The 20,684-nt window shown below is 38.6% G+C and overlaps 1 protein-coding gene across 1 annotated transcript in view; it reads right to left on the minus strand.

The window, feature by feature from the left end:
- Nucleotides 1–5,938, minus strand: part of C9H9orf135 (chromosome 9 C9orf135 homolog) — an 82,128-nt gene extending 76,190 nt beyond the window's left edge. Inside the window, exon 1 of the mRNA XM_036739214.1 lies at nucleotides 5,814–5,938. Within this exon, the coding sequence (XP_036595109.1) occupies nucleotides 5,814–5,938 (125 nt within the window). The remainder of the gene's footprint in view (nucleotides 1–5,813) is intronic.
- Between the last annotated feature and the right edge of the window lie 14,746 nt (nucleotides 5,939–20,684).

Raw genomic sequence — 20,684 nt, forward strand, 5'->3', positions numbered from 1 at the left:
ATTATTTAAAGGATGGATTGGAGATTAGAGAGATTGGAGGCATGATGATCTGTTAGAAAACTACTCACTGCAAAAAGCCAAGAGACTGGTAAGGAAGGGTTGAACAAAGGAAGTAACAGTGGAGATATAAGAGCGGATGTATATGAAAGATATTGTGGAGGTAGAACAAATAAACTTGTGAACTGATTGGCTATCAGAGGTAACTGAGAAGGAAGAGGCAAAGGTAGCACCAAAGTTTGAACATGGAAGATGAAACAAAATAGGGATGCTACCACAAATCAGGTTAATGGTAATAATAATGAAATAGAACCATGCCATAATTTTATTTCCCCCAGTAAACTTTGATTATATTGCCCAATAGTAATATTTCTATTATCTCTATTTCACAGGGAATAAATGAGTCACCAAAAGACTTTGAGGTTGTGCAGTGAGTCACTCTTGGTACTTACAATAAGGCATTCTTTCTCCCGTTACTGCACTGTATTCAAAATCCACATAGCCTCTTATCTATTAATTCTCAACCAGCAAGAGATGAGAAAAGGCTATTTATAAATACTAATGAACTTTTCTTCTAAAACAAAAAATAGCCTTTTCAACTATTTCACTTCCTAAACTATTTAGCAGTAGTAGTACCTATACTTACAATGTGACTCAGATAAATCTAGATAAAACAACACTTTTTCAATTAACATTTCCAGGTAATGAAACTGATAAAGTTTTATTATGTATTGCCTCTTTATGAAAGAGGCAATACCCTACAAAGTATGATTTGAGGGTTCTAGGGTTGCTAGGTGGAGTAGTGAGTAGAGCGCTGGGCTAAAATCAGGAAGACTACTCTTCCTGAGTTCAAATCTGGCCTCAGATAACTTACTAGCTGTGTGACCCTGGGCAAGTCACTTCATCCTGTTTGCCTCAGTTCTTCAACTGAAAAATGAGCTAGAGGATGAAATGGCAAACCACTACAGTACCTCCGTCAAGAAAACCTGAAAGCGGAGTCATGAAAAGTCAGACATGGCTGAAAATGACTGAACAATAACAAACTAATTCCCCTCCCCCCTGCAAAAAAACCTATCCCACATAACTCCTGAAATTCCAAATTTTGAGATTAATTTCTTTGTCCCCTATTAAAATATAAATGCTCCTGAAGTATGTAACACATTAAACAGATATAAATAAGTAACACATATGTAATACATGACTGGTTGTCATTAACGTCCTTGTAGATCAATTTAAACATCTTTTTATGAGTACAGATTTGGAAAGGGGGAAGGAAGCTCCCATCTGGAAAATGAGCACAAAGTGAAGCAGGGGAAAAGGAATAAGAAACAAAGAAAGAAGTCAAGGGACTAAGGATAAGCTATGGCTGAGTTTTGCTTCAGTACAAGGAGAAAAGCAAACAGTGACCACATTTTATTTTTCCCTTATCTTTAAAATTATTTGTTTCTATAGGGAGAAGAGTAAGAAGGGGAAAGCAGAAAATATACTACAAGATAAAGGAGGATGGTAGGATTGGGAAAAGATTTAGGATTCAAATTCAGTTCTGATAAACCTCAAATACCTACTATATGCAAAAGGTTTTGCTAAATGCTGGAGATACAAAGATAGAAAACATAGTTCTTTCCCTCAAGATACTTATAATCTAAATATCTAGATATAAATATAGATATCAAATGCTATTTTCATATATGTATACATATATAAAACACATGTATAAACACATTTATACATATGTAGTATATAAATGTATGTGCCTGTATATGTATACATTGTATAAATGAGTATGCACATGCATACACACACGCGCACACACACACACAAATGATGATACAAGGCAAAATAAAAAACACTGGATTTTGATCAAAGGTACTGGGTTCAAATCTCAGTTCTGTGTGACTAGGTCACGATTCACTGGCCTTCAGTTTCATCATCTGTAAATTAAACAGGTTGGACCAGATCATCTCTAAAGTCCAAGTTCCAAACCAAAGATGATCTCTAAGGTCTTGAGAACCCTACAGACAAGACACTGTCCAAGATGCTGGAAATATAAAATTAAAAGAAAATCCTTCAAGTTTATATTCAATTGGGGGATACCACAGGCAAAATAGTACAGAAGATATTCTGAGGAAGGAGAAAGCACTAATAATTGGGGAGATGAGCAAAGGCTTCCTAGCAATTAGCATGGGCTTGGTGTTTACAACATAGTGCAGTGGGATACACAGAGGCAGGAAAAGGCAAGGCAAGATCAGAAAATAAATAGTAGTCCAGTCTGACTGGAACACAGAACACAAAAAGGGGAGTAGAATAACAAAGCTGGAAAGGCTGACTGTGGTTCCAGTCTAAGGAGTTTATATTTTATTCAGCAACCAGAAGCAGGGTGGAGGGGGAAAGAATAAAAGGTTTGGGATCAGAGTGGTGGGGTAAAGTGGTTACAACTGGAGGGTAGAAAGATTAACTGTGACAGCCATGTCATAACTGCTTGAAAGAGTACTGGATTTCAAGTCTGAGGTTCTGGGTTCAGACTCCATTTTGTATGGACCTTATGCAAGCCATTTCAGTTTGATCGATCTTCTTGATTTCTTCTTCAGCAAAAATGAAAAAATTGGACTAGGATCTCTAAGTTCCCTCCCAGGTCTCTGGAAACATGGGACTGATATCTCAGGGCAGATCAACACACAGTATTCTATGGAAAATGTTTGAGGCATCTGCCTGGCACCTCAAATGGCACCTACCCATTCAAGACTGTGATCATTTGTCATTCATCTTGCCCTCACCTGCTCCATATTAATAGCCTAGGGTAGTAAAAAGAATATATGGTTCAGGAAAACAGTTAGCTTGTTCTGAGACTAATCACACAGCCTTGGATCATTTAAACAGTAGGGGCTTTGGTTTCCTCATCCGCAAAATTAGGGTGTTAAATTCAACGATGTTGGAGATCATTTATTTCAACCAATCTTAAAAGTCCTTATTCCTGTACCTAGTGACTGCTGCTCAGAAGCCCTTCTTCACATTTATCCACTTAATGTTCTCCCTCGCATCATAGTTATTTGTGCACACACCTTTTTTCCACTGCGTTACATTGTAAACTCTGCAAACAGAGACGACTATCTGGTTCAAGTCGTTCCAGTCTCATTCCACCCTATTCTCTTTCATGAATGCTATATTCCAAGCAAATTAGACTACGTATCCAGCAATCTCCTTTATCAGTTTACTGGCATGTCCATAACTGGAATCCATTCCCTTCTTCACTTTTGCCTATTGACATCCTCTCTTCCTCTAAAGCTTACATCATGCACTAGCTAGATAGTTCAGTAGGAGAAATGGATCTGGACTCAAGCAGACCCAATTGATGCGATGGTTCATTTTGCTGGATGGCTTGTTTTCACCCCTTTTTTATCATTTGTTATAAGAAATAGTTCACTCAAATCAAGTCAACAAGCATTTATTAAGCACCTACTATGGGCCAGGCACCGGGTAAAGCACTAGGAATACAAAGAAAGACAAATAAACAGTTCCTCCTCTTAAGGAACTTACAGTATAATGGGAGAGAAACATGCAAACAACTATGTACAAAAAGTTGTAGAAAATAAAGTATAGATAATCTTAGAGGGGAAGCACTAAGATTAAGGAAGAATGTTGTACCTGGAGACAAGCAGACCTGAGTTCAAATCCAACCTCAGATACCTGCTGTATGATCTGAACAAGTCTCTTAATCTTTTGTCTGTTTCAGTTTCCTTATCTTTAAAATGGAGATAGTATCCCAAAAGAGATAAAAACAAAAAAGGAAAAGGACCTATACGTACAAAAATATTTATAGCAGCTCTTTCCTGGGGGTAAAGAATTAGAAATTGAGGGGATGCACATCAATTGGGCAACTGGCTGAATGACAAGATGTGATATGTAATTATAATGGAATACTATTGTACTATAAGAAATAATGAGCAGGAGGCTCTCAGAAAAAACCGAGAAAGACTTAGATGAGTTGATACAAAGTTAAATGTACTGGGTACAATAGTATAAGATGGTCAGCTGTGAATGACTTTACTCTCAGCAATACAAAGATCCATGACAACGCTTAGGACTTAGGATAAAAAATGCTATCCATCTCCATAGAAAGAACTGATGGTGCCTAAATACAGATTGAAGCAACTTCTGTAGGTTTTTTTCACTTTATTTTTCTTGTGGGTTTTTTTGTTCATGTTTTCTTTCACACCATGACTATTATGGATATGTTTTGCATGACTACACTATATAACCTTCTCAATGAGGGAGGGTAGGGAGGTAGGAAGAGAGAGAATTTGGAACTCAAAGTTTTAAAAACAAATTTTAAAAAATTGTTTTCACATGTAACTGGGGAACAATTAAATACTGAATAAATACCTCTAAAATGGAGTTAGTAATTGCATCTACCTGTCAGGGTTCTTGTGAGGATGAAATGAGATATTTGTAAAGCTCTTTGCAGACCTTAAAATACTATACACACACCCCAGCTATTATTACTAGTTACATCCTCTGTGACACCTTCCCTATTCCCTCTGCATCTCCCCACTTCCCACCTGCAAGGACCACTCCTTCCTTGGATTTCCTTAGGTCACTTTGGATCTTTCCTTTGCCCTCATCACATTCTGTCTTTTATCATGCTTTTTTGTGTATTTGTTTCATCTCCCAACCCTCATCCTAGGTTGGTAAACTCCTTCGAGACCAGGAACAATGCCTACAGTGCTGGGACTAGAGTCAGGAAACTGGGATTTAAATCCCAGAAATGTCATTTACTAGCTGTACAACCTTCAGCAAATGACTTAACCTTCATGAGCTTCATATTCCTCTTTTAGTAAAACAAAGATGATAATACTGGCACCATTCCCTTCTTCACCCTTGCTATGAGGAATGGATAGGGCATAGGATTGGATCAGTGATTTCACTGATACAAGGAAATTTCCCAAGAGGAAATTGCCTCTACTAATGATGGTAAGCACCTTCTCCTCATGTCAGTTGCCTAGACAGGGTTGCTATGAGGGATGAATAGGGCATAGGTACTAGACCTGTAATTTCACTGGTACAGGGTAATTCCCGGATGAGGAAACTCCTTCTACCAATGCAGGTACGCATCTTCTCGAAATTCCTAGTCTTAGAGAACTGCCTAGAGCACTGACAGGTTAAGGAACATGCCTTAGAACACAAGGATATGAAGAAAGGACTCACAGGAATTTGTCCTATAGCCTCAAAGGGCTATAAAATGTATTATTACTGTACTGGGTTCATGTGAGAAGCTTAATAAACCCTTGCTGAGTAGAACCACTAAGAGAACCCATGAAGGTTCCCTGCAACTCTGAAAGCCTCTGGAATCAATTAGAATCAGAACTGGAAGGAAGCTAGGAGTCGATCTAGTCCAACTCCACCTCATCTTACAGATGAGACCGAAAAAGAGATCGACTTGCCCAAAGTCGCAAAGGTAACAAGGAGAACCTGTGAATCGAAACTAAGTTCTCCGACACCAAATCTAGAACTCTTCCCAGTGTTCTATTCCACTTGTTCTTTGGAAGGGTGGGGAAGCTTTTGATAGGGAAGAGGAAAGGAGGGGAAGGAAAAGAGGAAGGAAGTGGAGGCGATGAAACTGAACTGAATTGACCCTAGAGGTCCCTTCCAACTCCGAGGTTGTGATTCTACAAACGCCCTGCAGAGGGCGCGAGGCGACTACAGGTGTGGGGCGTCCATCCAGGCTGCGGGAAGGGGGAGCAGCTCCCTCTCGGACTTGCGAGGCCAGGTCTTTCTCCCCATCCTCCGGGGTTAGCGGGTTAGGGGGAAGGGGTCCTTACCAGCGATACACCAGCACCGGCTTTGAGTACTTCATGTGGCGGGAGCGGATGGTGAGGGAGCCTTTGCGCTCCAGGACGTCTGTGGGTCCCAGCTCCAAGTACCCCCAGCTGCTGGGGGTCCCCATGGCTTGATTCTGGTCGGGGGGCGCCTGATTGGGGTGTTCTTTCGTTCCCCGCCTCCCCTCTTCTTAGACCGGCTAGGGGAACCCCTTGTTCTCAGCGCAGCGTCTCTTCGTCTCCACGGCAACTGGGGGTGGGGTGGGGAAGTAGGCTGTTATGTGGGTCGCGGAACTGGCGTGTGCGCCACGACGCACAGAACTACATGTCCCCAAGGGCCACGCAGCGGCTCGGCCACGGAGGGGAAAAGGTTAGGGGAAGAGCTTTGCCCTTTGGGATCTGTAGTCTCCTGCACATTTACGAGCGCTGGCAAAAGGAGATGAGAAAATTTGTTTTGAGAAGGGTCCAGTAAAGGGAGAAATGGAAAGGATTCCATGTATGTAGAGCCTGCCTCTGACATATACTAGCTGTGTGGTCCTGGGCTTAGTTACCATTAGACTGTAAGCTCCTTGAGGGCAGGAACCGTCTTTTACTTCCTTTTGTATCCCCAGTGTTTAGCACTTTGCCAGGCACGTAGTCGTCTATTGATAAATATTTATTGAATTGAACTAAACTTTAGTAATAATGATAATAACATACATTAAAATAGCGCTTACCCTATGCTAGGCGCTTTACAATTGTTATTTCATTTGATAGTCACAACAACCCTGGGAGGTGGCCATTCTCTTCATTTTACAGATGAGAAAACCGCGGCAGACAAAGTTCAAATGACTTGTCCAGGGTCACGTAGTGTCTGAGGCAAATTTGAACTCGGCTTTCTTACTCCCGGTTTAGTGCTCTGTCTCCTGTGCTGTCACACCACTCTCGAGACTACTGGATATAGAAGAAATGAGAAAATGCAGCTCTCTCCCTTCATTTCAGAGGTGGGGAACCATGGATGTGGAACATTGCATTGCTGTCAGACTTCTTTGATGTGTCCCCCTTTTTTCATTTTTTGTTATAAAAGATGGCTTACTTAAGACAACTAGTATTTATTAAGTGTTTGACATGTACTAGACATTGTACTAAGTCTGGGGATACAAAGGCAAATTATCAGTCCCTGCTCTTAGGAAATTCATAATCAAATGGAAGAGACAATATGCAAAGAATTATGTACAAACAAGATACATGCAGGATAAACTGGAATTAATCTCAGAAGGAGGGCACTAAAATTAAGGAATATTGAGAACAACTTAGAAGGTAGGATTTTAGCTGAGATTTGAAGGAAGCCAGGGACACAGGGAAGTTGAAATACTACTCAAGGGTAAAGGGGCTATATAAACAAATTCATGGACCCCAGATTAAGAACCCCTGCACTGGAAGATTTCCACGTATCCAGCTCTAAATCCTACAATGTATGTGAACTGATCCAACCATTCTGGAAAGCACTTTGGAACTATGTTCAAAGGGGCTATAAAACTGTGTATACCCTTTGATCCAGCAATACCACTTCTAGGTCTATATCCCAAAGAGATCGTAAAAATGAGAAAAGGACCCAGATGTACAAAAATATTTGTAACAGCTCTTTTTCTGGTGGCCAAGAATTAGAAATGGAGGAGATGCCCATCAATTGGAGAATAGCTGAACAAGTTGTGGTATAGGAATGTAATGGAACACTATTGTGCTATAAGAAATGATGAGAAAGCAGACTTCAGAAAAACCTCAAAAGAGTTATATGAACTGATGCTGAGTGGCTATTATACACAGTAGCAGCCACATTTTGCAATGACTAACTTGGATAGACTTAGCTCTTCTCAGCAATTCAAGGATCCAAAAAACTCACAATAGAAAATGCTATCCACATCCAGAGAAAGAACTTTGGAGTCTGAACAGATAGAAGCACACTATTTGTTCTCCTTTTCATTTGTTGTTTTGTTTCTTCTTTCTCGTGGTTCCTCCCGTTAGTTCTAATTTTTCTTTACATCATGACTAATGTGAAAATATGTTTAATATGAATGCAGAAGTAGAGATATATCAAATCACATGCTCTCTTGGGAAGTGGGGAGGAGAAGGAAGGGGGATATTTAAAACTCAAAATCTCATGGAAGTGAATGTCGAAAACTAGAAATAAATAAATAAATTACATTAAAAATAAATAAATAAATCCTACAATCTAAACAAATGAGAGAATTCATTTTATTAGCTCTAGAACCTCGTACTAGGATTGTGTGACTGTCTTCTAATATCCTATAAGGTATTGTGGGGAATACAAAAGAACCTAAAGACATAATCCTTCCTGAGAAGTAGTTTGTAATTTATTTGATCTTTTTACCAGAGCCATTAGGTGTTCACAGGACACCAAACTTACCCATGGACTGTGACTTTAGGGAAAATAAATGGGTCAAGAGTGAGTACTGCTGCTCCTGTTCTCCCCCCCCCCTCTCAGAAATGTCTGTAAGACGAATGTGGAAATGCTGGCCAATCACTGTGGAATGCTGTAGAACAGCTGCTGCACACTCCCCTGGACGACATGCAAGCTGCTTGTCCAAAGCACCTGTGTGGCTTCTATGAGATTTTTAGCATCCTGGTATAGTAAGAAAAGCACTGGACTTAGCTTCAGAGAGCACAAGTTCAGGTTCAGGCTCAGACACCTGTTAGTTGTGTGACCCTGAGTGTCATACCACTCAGCCTCAGCTTCAGAGAGCTGTCTCTCTTCAGAGAGCTGTTACAAATCAATTTGTAAACCTTGAAGCATCATACAAATGTGCTATATGTGTTTTATAAATGTGAAGTGTTGTCTTGATTATTATTCTTTGTGATTTCATTGATTATGAGTGCTCCCTCCAACAGAGCACATCACAACCTATCCATACTTTCTCATGCTTTGAGACTCTTGTTATGCATTTCTATAAATCCTGCAAAGAGTGGGTGGCCTTCCTGTGAGATTATTGTGTGGATACCAGAAAGGCACATATGTCATCCATTTGTTATGCCATGCTTTCATTACATGACCCATCCATCTCCTTTTCTGATCATACATCTCTTAAATGAAATCTTTTATGCCATTTCTTACGTAAAAGTTATCACTGGCAAATATGCTAGAGCCCAATTAAGCCATCCATACATCTTTCCATTGCCCCATGGGCCACCTTCAATTTTAGATTGTTGGAGGTTGCATTATTTCATTATTCATAGCCAAATAACATCACCAGAATAATACTTGTGTTTAAAAGATGAATTTTTATTTCAGAGAGAAGTTTGGGATTATTAAAAGTACTGCATAACTTCCCAGATGTAATTCAGCCTGCTGTCCCTCTCCCCAGATCCGGTTTGTTATTATTATAAATTTTAAAACATCACCCAATTAGCTAGCACATATGCACTAGTAAGCTAGTAGGGCCTAACCACCTGAATGAAGTTTCTGACTTTGTCAGAATGGCAATGCATTGCAAACTGAGTGGTTTGCATCTCCCCAGTTCTGTGAAAGTATATTCTCTTTCATTAAGCTGCTGAAATGGAAGGTGAAAATCATCTGTGAGTTTGTTGCACTAAAACCATGAATCCCAGTTGTGATGTTCCATAACAGAATAATAAACCCCACAATTCTTGAGAGTTCAGACTGTTAAGTAATGGAATTCTTATTGACTTAATTAACCATAATTGATCAATAACTAGCACTAGGTCTACAACCATGCACTTTTGTATAAAGTCAATTGAACTGTTTATGAGACTGCTTTTGTACAATCAACACATTTTGAATAATCAACAGGTTATACTTCATTCTTATCAACTAAATTGATGTCACTGACACAATATGAATTTCTGATTGTCTGTTAAACAAACACTGGCACATATACTGGGTAAGCTATAGTCCAAATAAACTACCTGAAATATGGGGCTCAGAGACTTTTAAATCGGTAGTATGTTGAAGCCACCTCAATACTCAGGAGAGCCAACTGTTAAATTTTCATCATAATCATTTATGCCTTGTAGCAAATGCTTCAAATTAGGGCTTGATTTATTATTTTGCTGATTGTCTGGACTTAAGAAAGGGATGGAGAAAATGTTAATAATAAAGATTTAATTTAAAAGTGTGTCATGTGTATATTGTGCTCTCACCCACCCACTCAGATAGTTGTTAAACATTTACCTATACACTCCTGCATTTAATTCTACCTGCTACTGTGAAGGGTAGCCATATGCCCCACATATTTGTATCAGTAAGGCAAGATTCATGATAACAATGGTGACCATGAATATGCCTGTATAGTTCGGAATTGCAAAATATAAGAGACTCTCTATGTAGAAGACAGAAGAAGTAAAACATTTATTCAGACACCAGAGGATCAAGTCCTAAAACCAATAATTCCAATTCAACATAGCAACAATTGTATCCCCAAACCAGTAAGTCCACTTCAATGTAACAGCAAGGAAATTAAAACACAATATCACAGCAGGGATCCAAGGCATTTCATAACCTTCTCCTCTGCTAGGGCCTTCCTGTAAACACTCACTCACGAATCCTAACTATCTGCTTGCCTATGTCCTTTCCTCCCGAAGTTCTGAGAGCTTGCAGTTCTGAAAGTCCTTGCAGTTCTCTCTCCCCTCCCCTCTGTTACCCCATCTCTCCACTGTCTCTTCCAGTTCTCTCTCTCAGCCCTTCCAGTTCTCTCTGTGTCTCTCCATCTCTCTCTCTCTGTCTCTGAGCTTAATGGCTACCCTCAGAGTATATATATATATATAAAATCTTCTTACGGTCTGAAGGCTTCATATCTAATCAGCAAAAGGGTGTGAGCCTGGGGCTTCATACCTAATCAACAAAAGGGTGTGAGCCTGAGACCTCACATCTAGCTAGCAAAAGGGTATGGGTCTAACTACAAACAAGCCTCCCCAAATCAAGCTTCCCTTAACTAGCTCTACCTGAGGTCTTGTTAAATTGGTGGGGAGGAGGAGAGAGAAGATCTTTAATCACATTAACACTACAATAATATATTTCACCTTTGGGCAATTTCATTATGTCCACACAGTAAACAAATAAGGGATGCCAAAGGGAGTGGATATGGCATGGCCTTGAAAACCATAAGCTAGACATCACTGGAGAAAATATTTTCTTGCTCCTTTTATTTCTCAGAAGGCTTCTTCCCACTTCCTTACTTAAAAAAAAATAAACAAGGAAGTTGTTTGATGTTCTCTTTTCTTTCCTCATTTGATTCATCTTGAAAATTAAAGTTGGCTAAATGTGACTTGGGGTCTCCTAATTTGCTATATAAAACATATTCCATTTTAAGAACATTCATCATATTTTTTAATCCTAACATAAAATGATAAGTTAAGGAGATATCTTTTCACTTTAAGAAAAGTCTTTACAGCTACAATTCCAAAGAGTGCATGATGAAACATGGTAAGCATCCCCCTCCTAACAAAGAGGTGATGGATTTTGGATGCAGATTGAAATGTATATTTTTGGACATAGTCAATGAGAGAATTTGTTGTTCTTGACTACACATGCTTTTTTTTTTAACAAAGATTCTCCCCCTCCCCTCCTGAACTCCTGTAGAGGGATGCAAGAGAGAGAGAAAATTGATTTTTGTTAATTAAAAAAAATTAAGTTTAAAAAAAAGGAGTCCATAGAATTCTTTTAAGTAATGGAATGCTCTATTGTACTTTAAATGATTCAATTTTCAAAAATTGGATTACACACAGCTATTTAAGAGCACATCTACCGTATCAAGGGATGTATGCTAGTGTATGCTACCATATAAAGTGATATTGCTACCTTGATAGTCACATGCCGGAGGACATATTATTGAAAGCATTAACAGGGCACATTGTTACCCATAAGAGAAAATTATAGAGCTGCTCACAATTCTTTTTTCTTTCAGTAATGACTAGGGAGGCATAAGGTATCATTAAAAGAATAAAGTTGTATTTAGCAAGAGTATACATATTCCAAAGTATAGAATATTGGCAGTATTTAGTAATGCTCAATTCCTATTATAAATACACATACACACACATGCTTTTTTGGGCCTATGTTTAAAATGATGCAGAAATAATAAATAATCTGCTTAGTCCTTTCCCAGATACCAACAAAGAAATGGCATGCACTATACACAACATACAACACATAATTACTAGAGGAAACAGCAATGACAACAAAACACACTTGAATTCATCTTAAACTAAACCGACACTGTTATGCTGTCAATGTCCTTTTTAGTTATTCACTTTCCTTTTAATTTCAATTATGTTCTCAGTGTCTCCCAAATGCCTTGGTAATAGCTTTGAGCTTAGATGGAGGAGATTAAATCTCTAAAACCCTGAAGCTTTGATGTAGGAGATAAAGTATAACTATGCTTTAAATTTTTCTTTTGCCAAGCATAGTTTACATTGTTAGTGATTTTTTCATCTGGTTCCAGTATTCTATCTTTATTCTTTCCTTTTAAAAAAATTTTTGGACTGGACCTGTGATGTCTTTGGCAAAGGAAATTCCTGGTGAGTAACTTCCCCTCCCAATGCAAATTGGTACCACCACTGCAATTTAAATATTTTAGAGATGTGTCTGGGTCAATAGGGGCAGCTAGGTGGCACAGTGGATAGAGCAGAGGGCCTGAAGTCAAAAAGACTCATCTTTCTGAGTTCAAATCCAGCCTCAGACACTTACTAGCTATGTGACCCTGGACAAGTCACTTAACCCTGCTTGCCTCAGGTTACTCATCTGGAAAATGAGCTGGAGAAGGAAATGACAAACAATTCTAGTATCTTTGCCAGGGAAACCCCAAAACGGATCCACAAACAATCAGACACCACAGAAATGACTGAACAACAAACAACTGAGTCAATAAGAAGTCGTAAGATTTCCCTAGGATCACACAGACATTAGTATGAGAGGCAAAACTTGAACCCCAGTCTTCCTGACTCCCAGGACAACCCTTTAGCCCAGGCTGCCTCTCAGTCTTATTTTTGAACTCATCAATAAAAAACCAAGCTCCAAATGTGACAACAAACAGTTAATTTTTCTGGGATATCCTTAAAAAAATAATGCAGTCATTGTAATTCAGGTTTTTCTATGTTTCACTATGTTTTTTGTGAAGATTTTTAGCATATTTTCAAAATGAAATTTCACTGTTCCAGAAATATATTGCCAGAGTATTTGCATATATGTTATCAGAGATGATGTTGAATATATGGAGACTTTCATCCATGAGAACAATAATGTGCTTCTTTAATGTGAATTTATCACAGAATAAAAAAAAATGAATATCAGAATTGGAGAGGCCTCCAGGGTCTTCTAAGCCAAACCACAGCCAAGCCAGCTTTTGGTCCCTTTATTGAAAACAACCAGGTATCACAGTAGATAGTGCACCTGGCCTGAGGTCAAACCTGAGTTTAAATCCGGCCTCAGACACTTACTAGCTCTGTGACCCTGGGCAAGTCACTTAATTCTGTTTGCCTCAGTTCCTAATCAATAAAATGAGATGGAGAAGGAAATGGCAAACCACTCCAGGATTTATGCCAAGAAAACCTCAAATAGGGTCACAAAGAGACAGACATGACTGAACAACAACAAATTAAAGACCTCTCTCTAGTGATGACCTAGTGAAAAATCCATTCCACTTTTTGCATCAGTAAGGCAACAAATACAACATCACTGATAATTGTGAATATGTCTATGTAGTTCTAGATCGCAAAGTATGAGAGACTCTCCATAAAGAAGGTAAAAGAAGTATAACATTTATTCAGACACCAGAGAATCATATCCCATAACCAAATGTTCAGCTCCCACAGCCAGGTAGCCCACTTTATCATAACGGCAAGGAACCCAAAACATGTTATCAGCACATGGAGCCTGGCCATCACAAAACCTCTCCGACCCCCTGCTGGGGTCTTCCTCAAAACAAACTCACAGTACAGCTAAGTGCTAAGTGAGTCTGTTGAGCTCTATCTATCACCATGGCCATTAGCAGCTCTCGAGCATGCTCTCTTTCTCTCTCTCTTTCTCCATTTCCTGTGACACAACTTCCTTTTCCTGTCAGGAAGCTCCTCCCACCACACGTAACTTAGTCTTCTTGTGACATAAGCAGGTCATATGATCTGTTAATGGATGGGAAAGATCTTCAAACCTAAATTGCTACTACATTTTTGTACATCTCCAGATGTTGGGAATATTTTCCAGCATCAAATCACAGCTTGTTCCTCTATAACTTAAACCTTTCACTCCTACTTCTTTAATCAGTGTCCAACCAAAATAATTGTAATCCCTCTTCCATATGAAAGGTCTTTCAGATATTTGAAGACAATGATTATTCTTTTCTCCAAGTTAACCCCAGTTCCTTCAGTCAGGCCTTATAGGGTGTGATTTTGTGTCTCCTCAATTTTCTGGTCACCCTCTTCTGGATGTGCTACAGTTTGTCCATGTGCTCACTAAAATGTGGTGCTCTTGGTGTGGTCTTTTCTTTTCTTTTATTAATTTGCAACATTCACTTTTACAAGATTTTGAATTCCAAATTTTTCTCCCTCCCTCCCTCTTCCCCCTCCCCAAGATGGCATGCAATCTGATATGGGTCATACATGTACAATCACATTAATTATATTTCTACATTAGTCATGTTGTGAAAGAATAAGAACAGGACAAACCACGAGAAAGAAAAAACAAAAAAAGGGAAAATAATATTCTAGCTGTGGTCTTATCAAGGAATGTCTCATACAGTATAACTTCCCTCTTCTTAGATATTAATAACTGATATTTTAAAAATGCTTTCACTGACCTAAGGTTAAGAGCCCCTGCTAAGGTCTTCAAGGCATTTTAAAGAGGCAGTTAGGTAGTGCAGTAGGTAGAGTACTTCATGTGGAATAAAGAGATCTGAGTTCTAATCTGGCCTCAAACACTTCCCAGCTATGTAACTATAGGCAAGTCACTTAATCCCTATGTGCCTCAGTTTACTCAACTATAAAAAAGTGGATAATAATGGCATTTACCTCCCAGAGTTGTTAAGAGGATCATTGGTAAAGCACTTAGCACAATGCATTCTATTGGTGTTTAATAAATGCTTGCTCCCTTTTCTACTTCATGTTTTTATTAATTCAACCTATGAGAGCATTAGCTTTCTTGGGTGCCACATCAAACTTTTGATTCAAACTCCCAGGTCTATTTCATGTGAATTATTTGTTGTCTAGTCAAGTCTCCTCCAATCCAAAGTTGCACAGTCAATTTGCTTGATCCAAATTTAGCATTTTACATTTATACCTGTAACATTTCATATTATTAGATTCAGCCCTTCACTCTGACTTGTCACAATGTTTTGGGATATTGACTGTCATCCAATGTGTTAGGTATCGCTCCCAGCTTTGAATCATCTGCAAATCTGATAGGAATGCCACCTCTATTTTCATCCAAGTCATTGATCAATATATTGAATGCAATATGCCTTACAACATTTCATATATCTGTGTCTTCAGAATTCATCAGATTTTAAAATAATCTTTTGTTTATTACTTTTATGGGCTTGACATTTTTCATAATGGCTGTTTTCCAAAGGAGATTGAGGCACTGACCTAAGGTGATTTCCTCAAAGTTACAAATAAAGTAAAGACCCTAATATCATCATTAAAGTCTTCCAATTACAACAGATTAATGCTTCCCTGTAGACAGAATTTGTCCATCAGCATACATATCTTGGCTAGAAAGTGCAAATGGATAATGTACTGGGCTCAGAACACAATAGAAGGAAGAGAGAGCTGGCTAGATGTCCTTTGGGAAATGATACAGTGCTTTTAGTGATCCCAAACTCCTCCCTGAAAAAGGTCACTCCGTATAACAAATATTTGTATTTTGATGCTATATTGCTGTAAATTATGAAATAGACTAGCATAGTCTCTGAAGGATTAGAATTGCAGGTCACTCAATGGGAAATGGAGAGGTCCATGGTGGGCGTTGAGTAGGAATAGGCTACAAACATATTACTAACAAACAATTAAACACAAAACAGGGCTTAAAAGGTATCACCAAAGTGATGTGTGATGAGAAGAGGAAGTGAGCTTGCCACATGATGGAAACCAGGAATAACCGATGGATGGCTTCAGTGCTCTTCCACTCCCCATAGATTATCAAACATCTTGAGGGAGGCTCTCTGGGGAGGACTTCCAGGAGGATATAGACAGGAGTCATATAAAATGACAAGGTATCCATGGGCTGCACTACTGGATGTGGTTGCCACATTAATGAGATCACAAATCCATCAAAGCTTGAAAGTGTTTTTCTGTTGATTCTCTGTGGCTCTGAATCATAGAAGATGACATCATAACAAATATTTGGGCATTAACTTACAAACATACATAGAAAATGTATATAAAGGCATTATGAAAATGTTAAAAGAAATAAAATAAATAATTATTAAATCCTGCAAAAAATAAATGGGCAGAATGAGCATTTATTAAGTGCCTACTATGTGCCAGGTACTTTATAAATATTTGAGTTGATCCTCACAACAGCCCTGGAAGCTTGGTACTATTTTTACTCCCATTTTACAGATGTGAAACTGAGGTAAATAGAGATTAAGCATCGTGCCCGCCATCACAGAGCTAGTGTCTGACACCAGACATGAACTCCAGTCTCCCTGACTCCAGGCCCAGTATTCTACTGGGCCACCTAGCTACCTCAATGAATTTATCAAACCAACACAGCAAAGATGGCAATACTACTCAAGTTAATTTATAGATTTAATGTAATGCCATGCAAAATGCCAAAGGCTGACTTCAGAAAAATTAAATAAAGTATTAACAAATTCTCATAGAAGAAAAATATTGTTATGGGGGAAAGCAGGAAGGAGAATTTGCATTTATAATATCACTTTATATTATAGAATAGGAATTGTCAAAACTGTGTGGTTGTTGATAAAGAATAGAAGAAAAAAATCAATGCAACAGACTAGATGATCCAGAATTGGTAAACTATAAAATGCTTTTCGGTAAATCCAAGATCATATAACATTTGGAAAGGAATCATTATTCAATAGAAATTATTTAGAAAATTAGATGGTAGCATTGCAAAAAAATAGGTTTAGATCCATGTTTTACATCATACTCCATAATAAATCCCAAGTGAATCATTGATCTAAACATAAAATATAACAGAAATTTAAGAAAATGGAATTTTATACAATAATAGCTAACAGGCATCTTAAGGTTTGCAAAATGCTTCATAAATGTTATCTCATTCTATCCTCACAACAACCTTCAGAGATAGGTCCTATGATTGTCCCCATTTTATAGATGAGAAAACTGAAGTAGACAAAAATTATGTGACTTACCCAGGATCACACACCTATAGTAAATATCTGTGAACCAATTTGAATTCAGTTGCTCCTGACTTCAGATTTAACACTTTATCTACTCTACCACCTCACTGCCTCTGACATATATGCTACAACTATAAAGAGAAGGAAAATTCTTATCAAATTGTGAAGAATTACAGAAGCTAAAGTAGATGAACTTTATTATGTTTTTTAAATTTAAATTTATTTATTTAACATATTTGGTTTTCAACATTGATTTTCACAACAGTTTGGATTACAAATTTTCTCCCCATTTCTACCCTCCCCCCCACTCCAAGATGGCATATATTCTGGTTGCCCTGTTCCCCAGTCAGCCCTCCCCTCTATCACCCCCTTCCCCTCTCATCCTCTTTTCCCTTCCTTTCTTGTAGGGCAAGATAAATTTTTACGCCCCATTGCCTGTGTATCTTATTTTTTAGTTGCATGCAAAAACTTTTTTTTTGAACATCTGTTTTTAAAACTTTGAGTTCCAAATTCTCTCCCCTCTTCCCTTCCCACCCACCCTCCCTAAGAAGTCGTTTATTATGTTTTTTAAAACAACTTTCAAACAACAGTATGATGTATCCAGAATTTTTTTTAAAAAATGAGGGAGAAAAACTTTTCCATAAATATTTCTAATAAAAAAATCTGCCATTCACATCAAATGAAATTGACATAGATATATAAGACTAAGATCCATTCCCCAAAAGTGACCAAGGGCTATGTTTAAGCAGTTGTTGTTTTTGTCATAACCAGTTGAAAACTCAATTCAATGCTGGCAGGGTTTTGTAGAAATGGGTACACTCATTCATTGTAGGTGGAATTACAAACTTGTAGAATCTTTCGGGAACACAATCTGCTAGTCCAGATTAAAGTTTGAAAAAATAATTAAGCCTAATCATGCCATTGTTGCTAATATCCCCTATGAGGGTTATTAAAAAAGAAAAAAACTATTTAAAGATTTGTATATCAATATTATTTGTAATTTTAAAAAATACTGGAAACAACTTAAATTTCCCAGAGTTGGGGAATGGTTAAATAAATTGTCATACATTATTGTGAGGAAATACTACAATGCAGTTGAGATAGACAAAAATGAGGAATATAAAGAAAAAAGTAAAACAGGAAGACCTTGACACCATTATTGCTAAGTGAGATCATGGAAGGAAGGAAGGTCTCCCTGACTTCTAGCCTAGCACTCTATGGAGCATCATTGAAGGATAAGTTTGAGGAGCATGTACTTTAGCCATACAAGTATGAACATCTCTAAATTATGCTAAGGAAACACAGCCAAATATTTTATTATAGTTATTTCCTTCTGAGAGCTAACAAAGTGCTGCGCCTGTTTAAATCAATATATAAAAATCAATGCCCTAGATAACAATCAATCTCTATCCTCTGTCCAAACATAACCCAAAAGAGATTGATAATTTATTTTAGGATCACCCATGCTTTTCTCCAACCCAGACTTTTCCCAATGCATACAATAGAGCAGTAACACACCTGGTGCCTAGAAGGTCCCAGGAGACAGAGTTGGCAAAGGACGCATCCTTCCCTGTGGGTGTGTGTAATATAACTGCTGGCTACGGCAGCTGGACTAACAGAGTCCTACATCAATATTCAAACATGCTACCATGAGCCCACAAGCAATTTTTTGTCCAGCTCACACAGGCGTGAATGGTCAGATGCCAGAAAGGACTTATGGAAGATGGTTTCAAAATCTGACAGGGATTGTACTGGGGATGGTAGTCAAACTGATGCTAGTAAAAAAGGCTTTGGTGGAATGTTACATGGTCCTTCTTCCTAGCCTTTTAGCAACTGACATAGGTTTCCCCTCAAATTATCTGTCGATGTTTATGTTTGGGATCTAAGCATCCAAGGAATCAGGGGAATGTAGATAGTAAGGATATGTCACCACTAGGTGTTGCTGTGGAGCAAAGTTAGCTGCACTCTGTCTTTTCCCCTTCTATCTGGGTAGCCCTATGACCCCTATAACACTATAACCCCTAAAGGGATATGTTCCATTCCTATACCTCCTCTTCCATTTGGGGTTAGAGCTTGGCCCGAGAACCCCTGAAGTTTGAGCAGCCACCCTCCGATTGAACAATGAGCTAAGTATCTAGCCACGTGGTCCAAGTGGATTTCTTCATTTGCTCTCTTAAGGATCTCAGAAATACAAGTTATTAATTGAAATAACATATAGGAGAATAAAAGCCTGATCACTAGTACAGGGCTTGGTCCCCGACTTGTCGTTGCTGTTTTTCATTCTTTGTACCCCCCCCCCGTTACTATCTTCTTCCATTTCCTCCCCTTCCAAGACATGCAATAATTATATGAAACCATTGACTAAAATCTTTATTTGCACAAGGCTCTCCTCGTTGGTGGAGATGGATTATTCAATGCTCCCTGTCTATGTGAAGAATAGAGTTGGTGAGAACTAGAGAAAAGAGCCATTCTGGTCTCCTAACCAACTCTTCCCCTCACCCAGGCCAGGAGCACTGAATAATCCATCTCCACCAATGATGAAAGTCTTATGTAAATGACCCTTATACAAACATGCCACATCCCTTAATTTCTCTCAGCCTCAGTATTCTCATCCTGCAAAATGAAGATAATACCAGCACCAACCTTACAGAATTGTTGTTAGGATCAGATGAGTTACTATAGGTTATGTGCTTTGCAAAACCTAAAGCCTCTATAAATGCTAGTTATTATCCCTCCTAACATTGTGTCATCTGCAAGTCTGAGAAGGTTCTATTGTTTTGACTCCAGTTCAGTGTCCTTTTAATCAGAAAGACTGAGTTAAGACTCTGAAGTGGTCCCTTGTTAAAATTCAAATGCACCTGACATAGGTAATACTTTAAGCTTTGTGCAGATAAATTGATTCCTAGCTGAGAGAAAGGATACTAGGTTAATTAATTTATTCATTCATCAGGCATTCATTTAGCACCTGCTGTGCTTGGTATGGGGAAAGGTGCAAAGATAAATAAGGCAACACCCTTCTCTCCAATAGTTGGTCTAGTGTCCCCAGAAGAGATGAAAGGAAGATCTGGGTTGGACTCTTATAGATTACTGAACGATTTTGCCTGGCATCCAGCTATGAATACATACATCTGCAAAAATCTGCGTCATTCTGCTGGTATCTTCAAATTAAAATAAGGAAAGGGACATCAACCTGGCTAGGACTAATCTTTGACATGCAGACTTCAAGCCTTTACGGGAACTTGCCACCAAGTTCTAACTGAAGCACTAGGTATAGAGCTGCAGTGGTAATTGTTAACTGATCCTATAGTACTTGAGTACCCATGAGGAAGAGGCCTGGGGCAGGCATAGCTGTCTGAAAGAGAACCTACATTTTGGCTGGGGACTTAGAATTTAACCTTAAGCCAAAGCCAATGGAGCAGTGGATAGAGTGCCTGGCCTTGAGTCAAGAAATCTCATCTTCCTGAGTTCAAATCTGGCCTCAGATACTTGCTAGCTGTGTGACCCTGGCCAAGTCACTTAATCCCGTCAGCTTCAGTTT

This window comes from Trichosurus vulpecula, chromosome 9, assembly GCF_011100635.1.
Source record: "Trichosurus vulpecula isolate mTriVul1 chromosome 9, mTriVul1.pri, whole genome shotgun sequence".
Lineage (NCBI taxonomy): Eukaryota > Metazoa > Chordata > Mammalia > Diprotodontia > Phalangeridae > Trichosurus > Trichosurus vulpecula.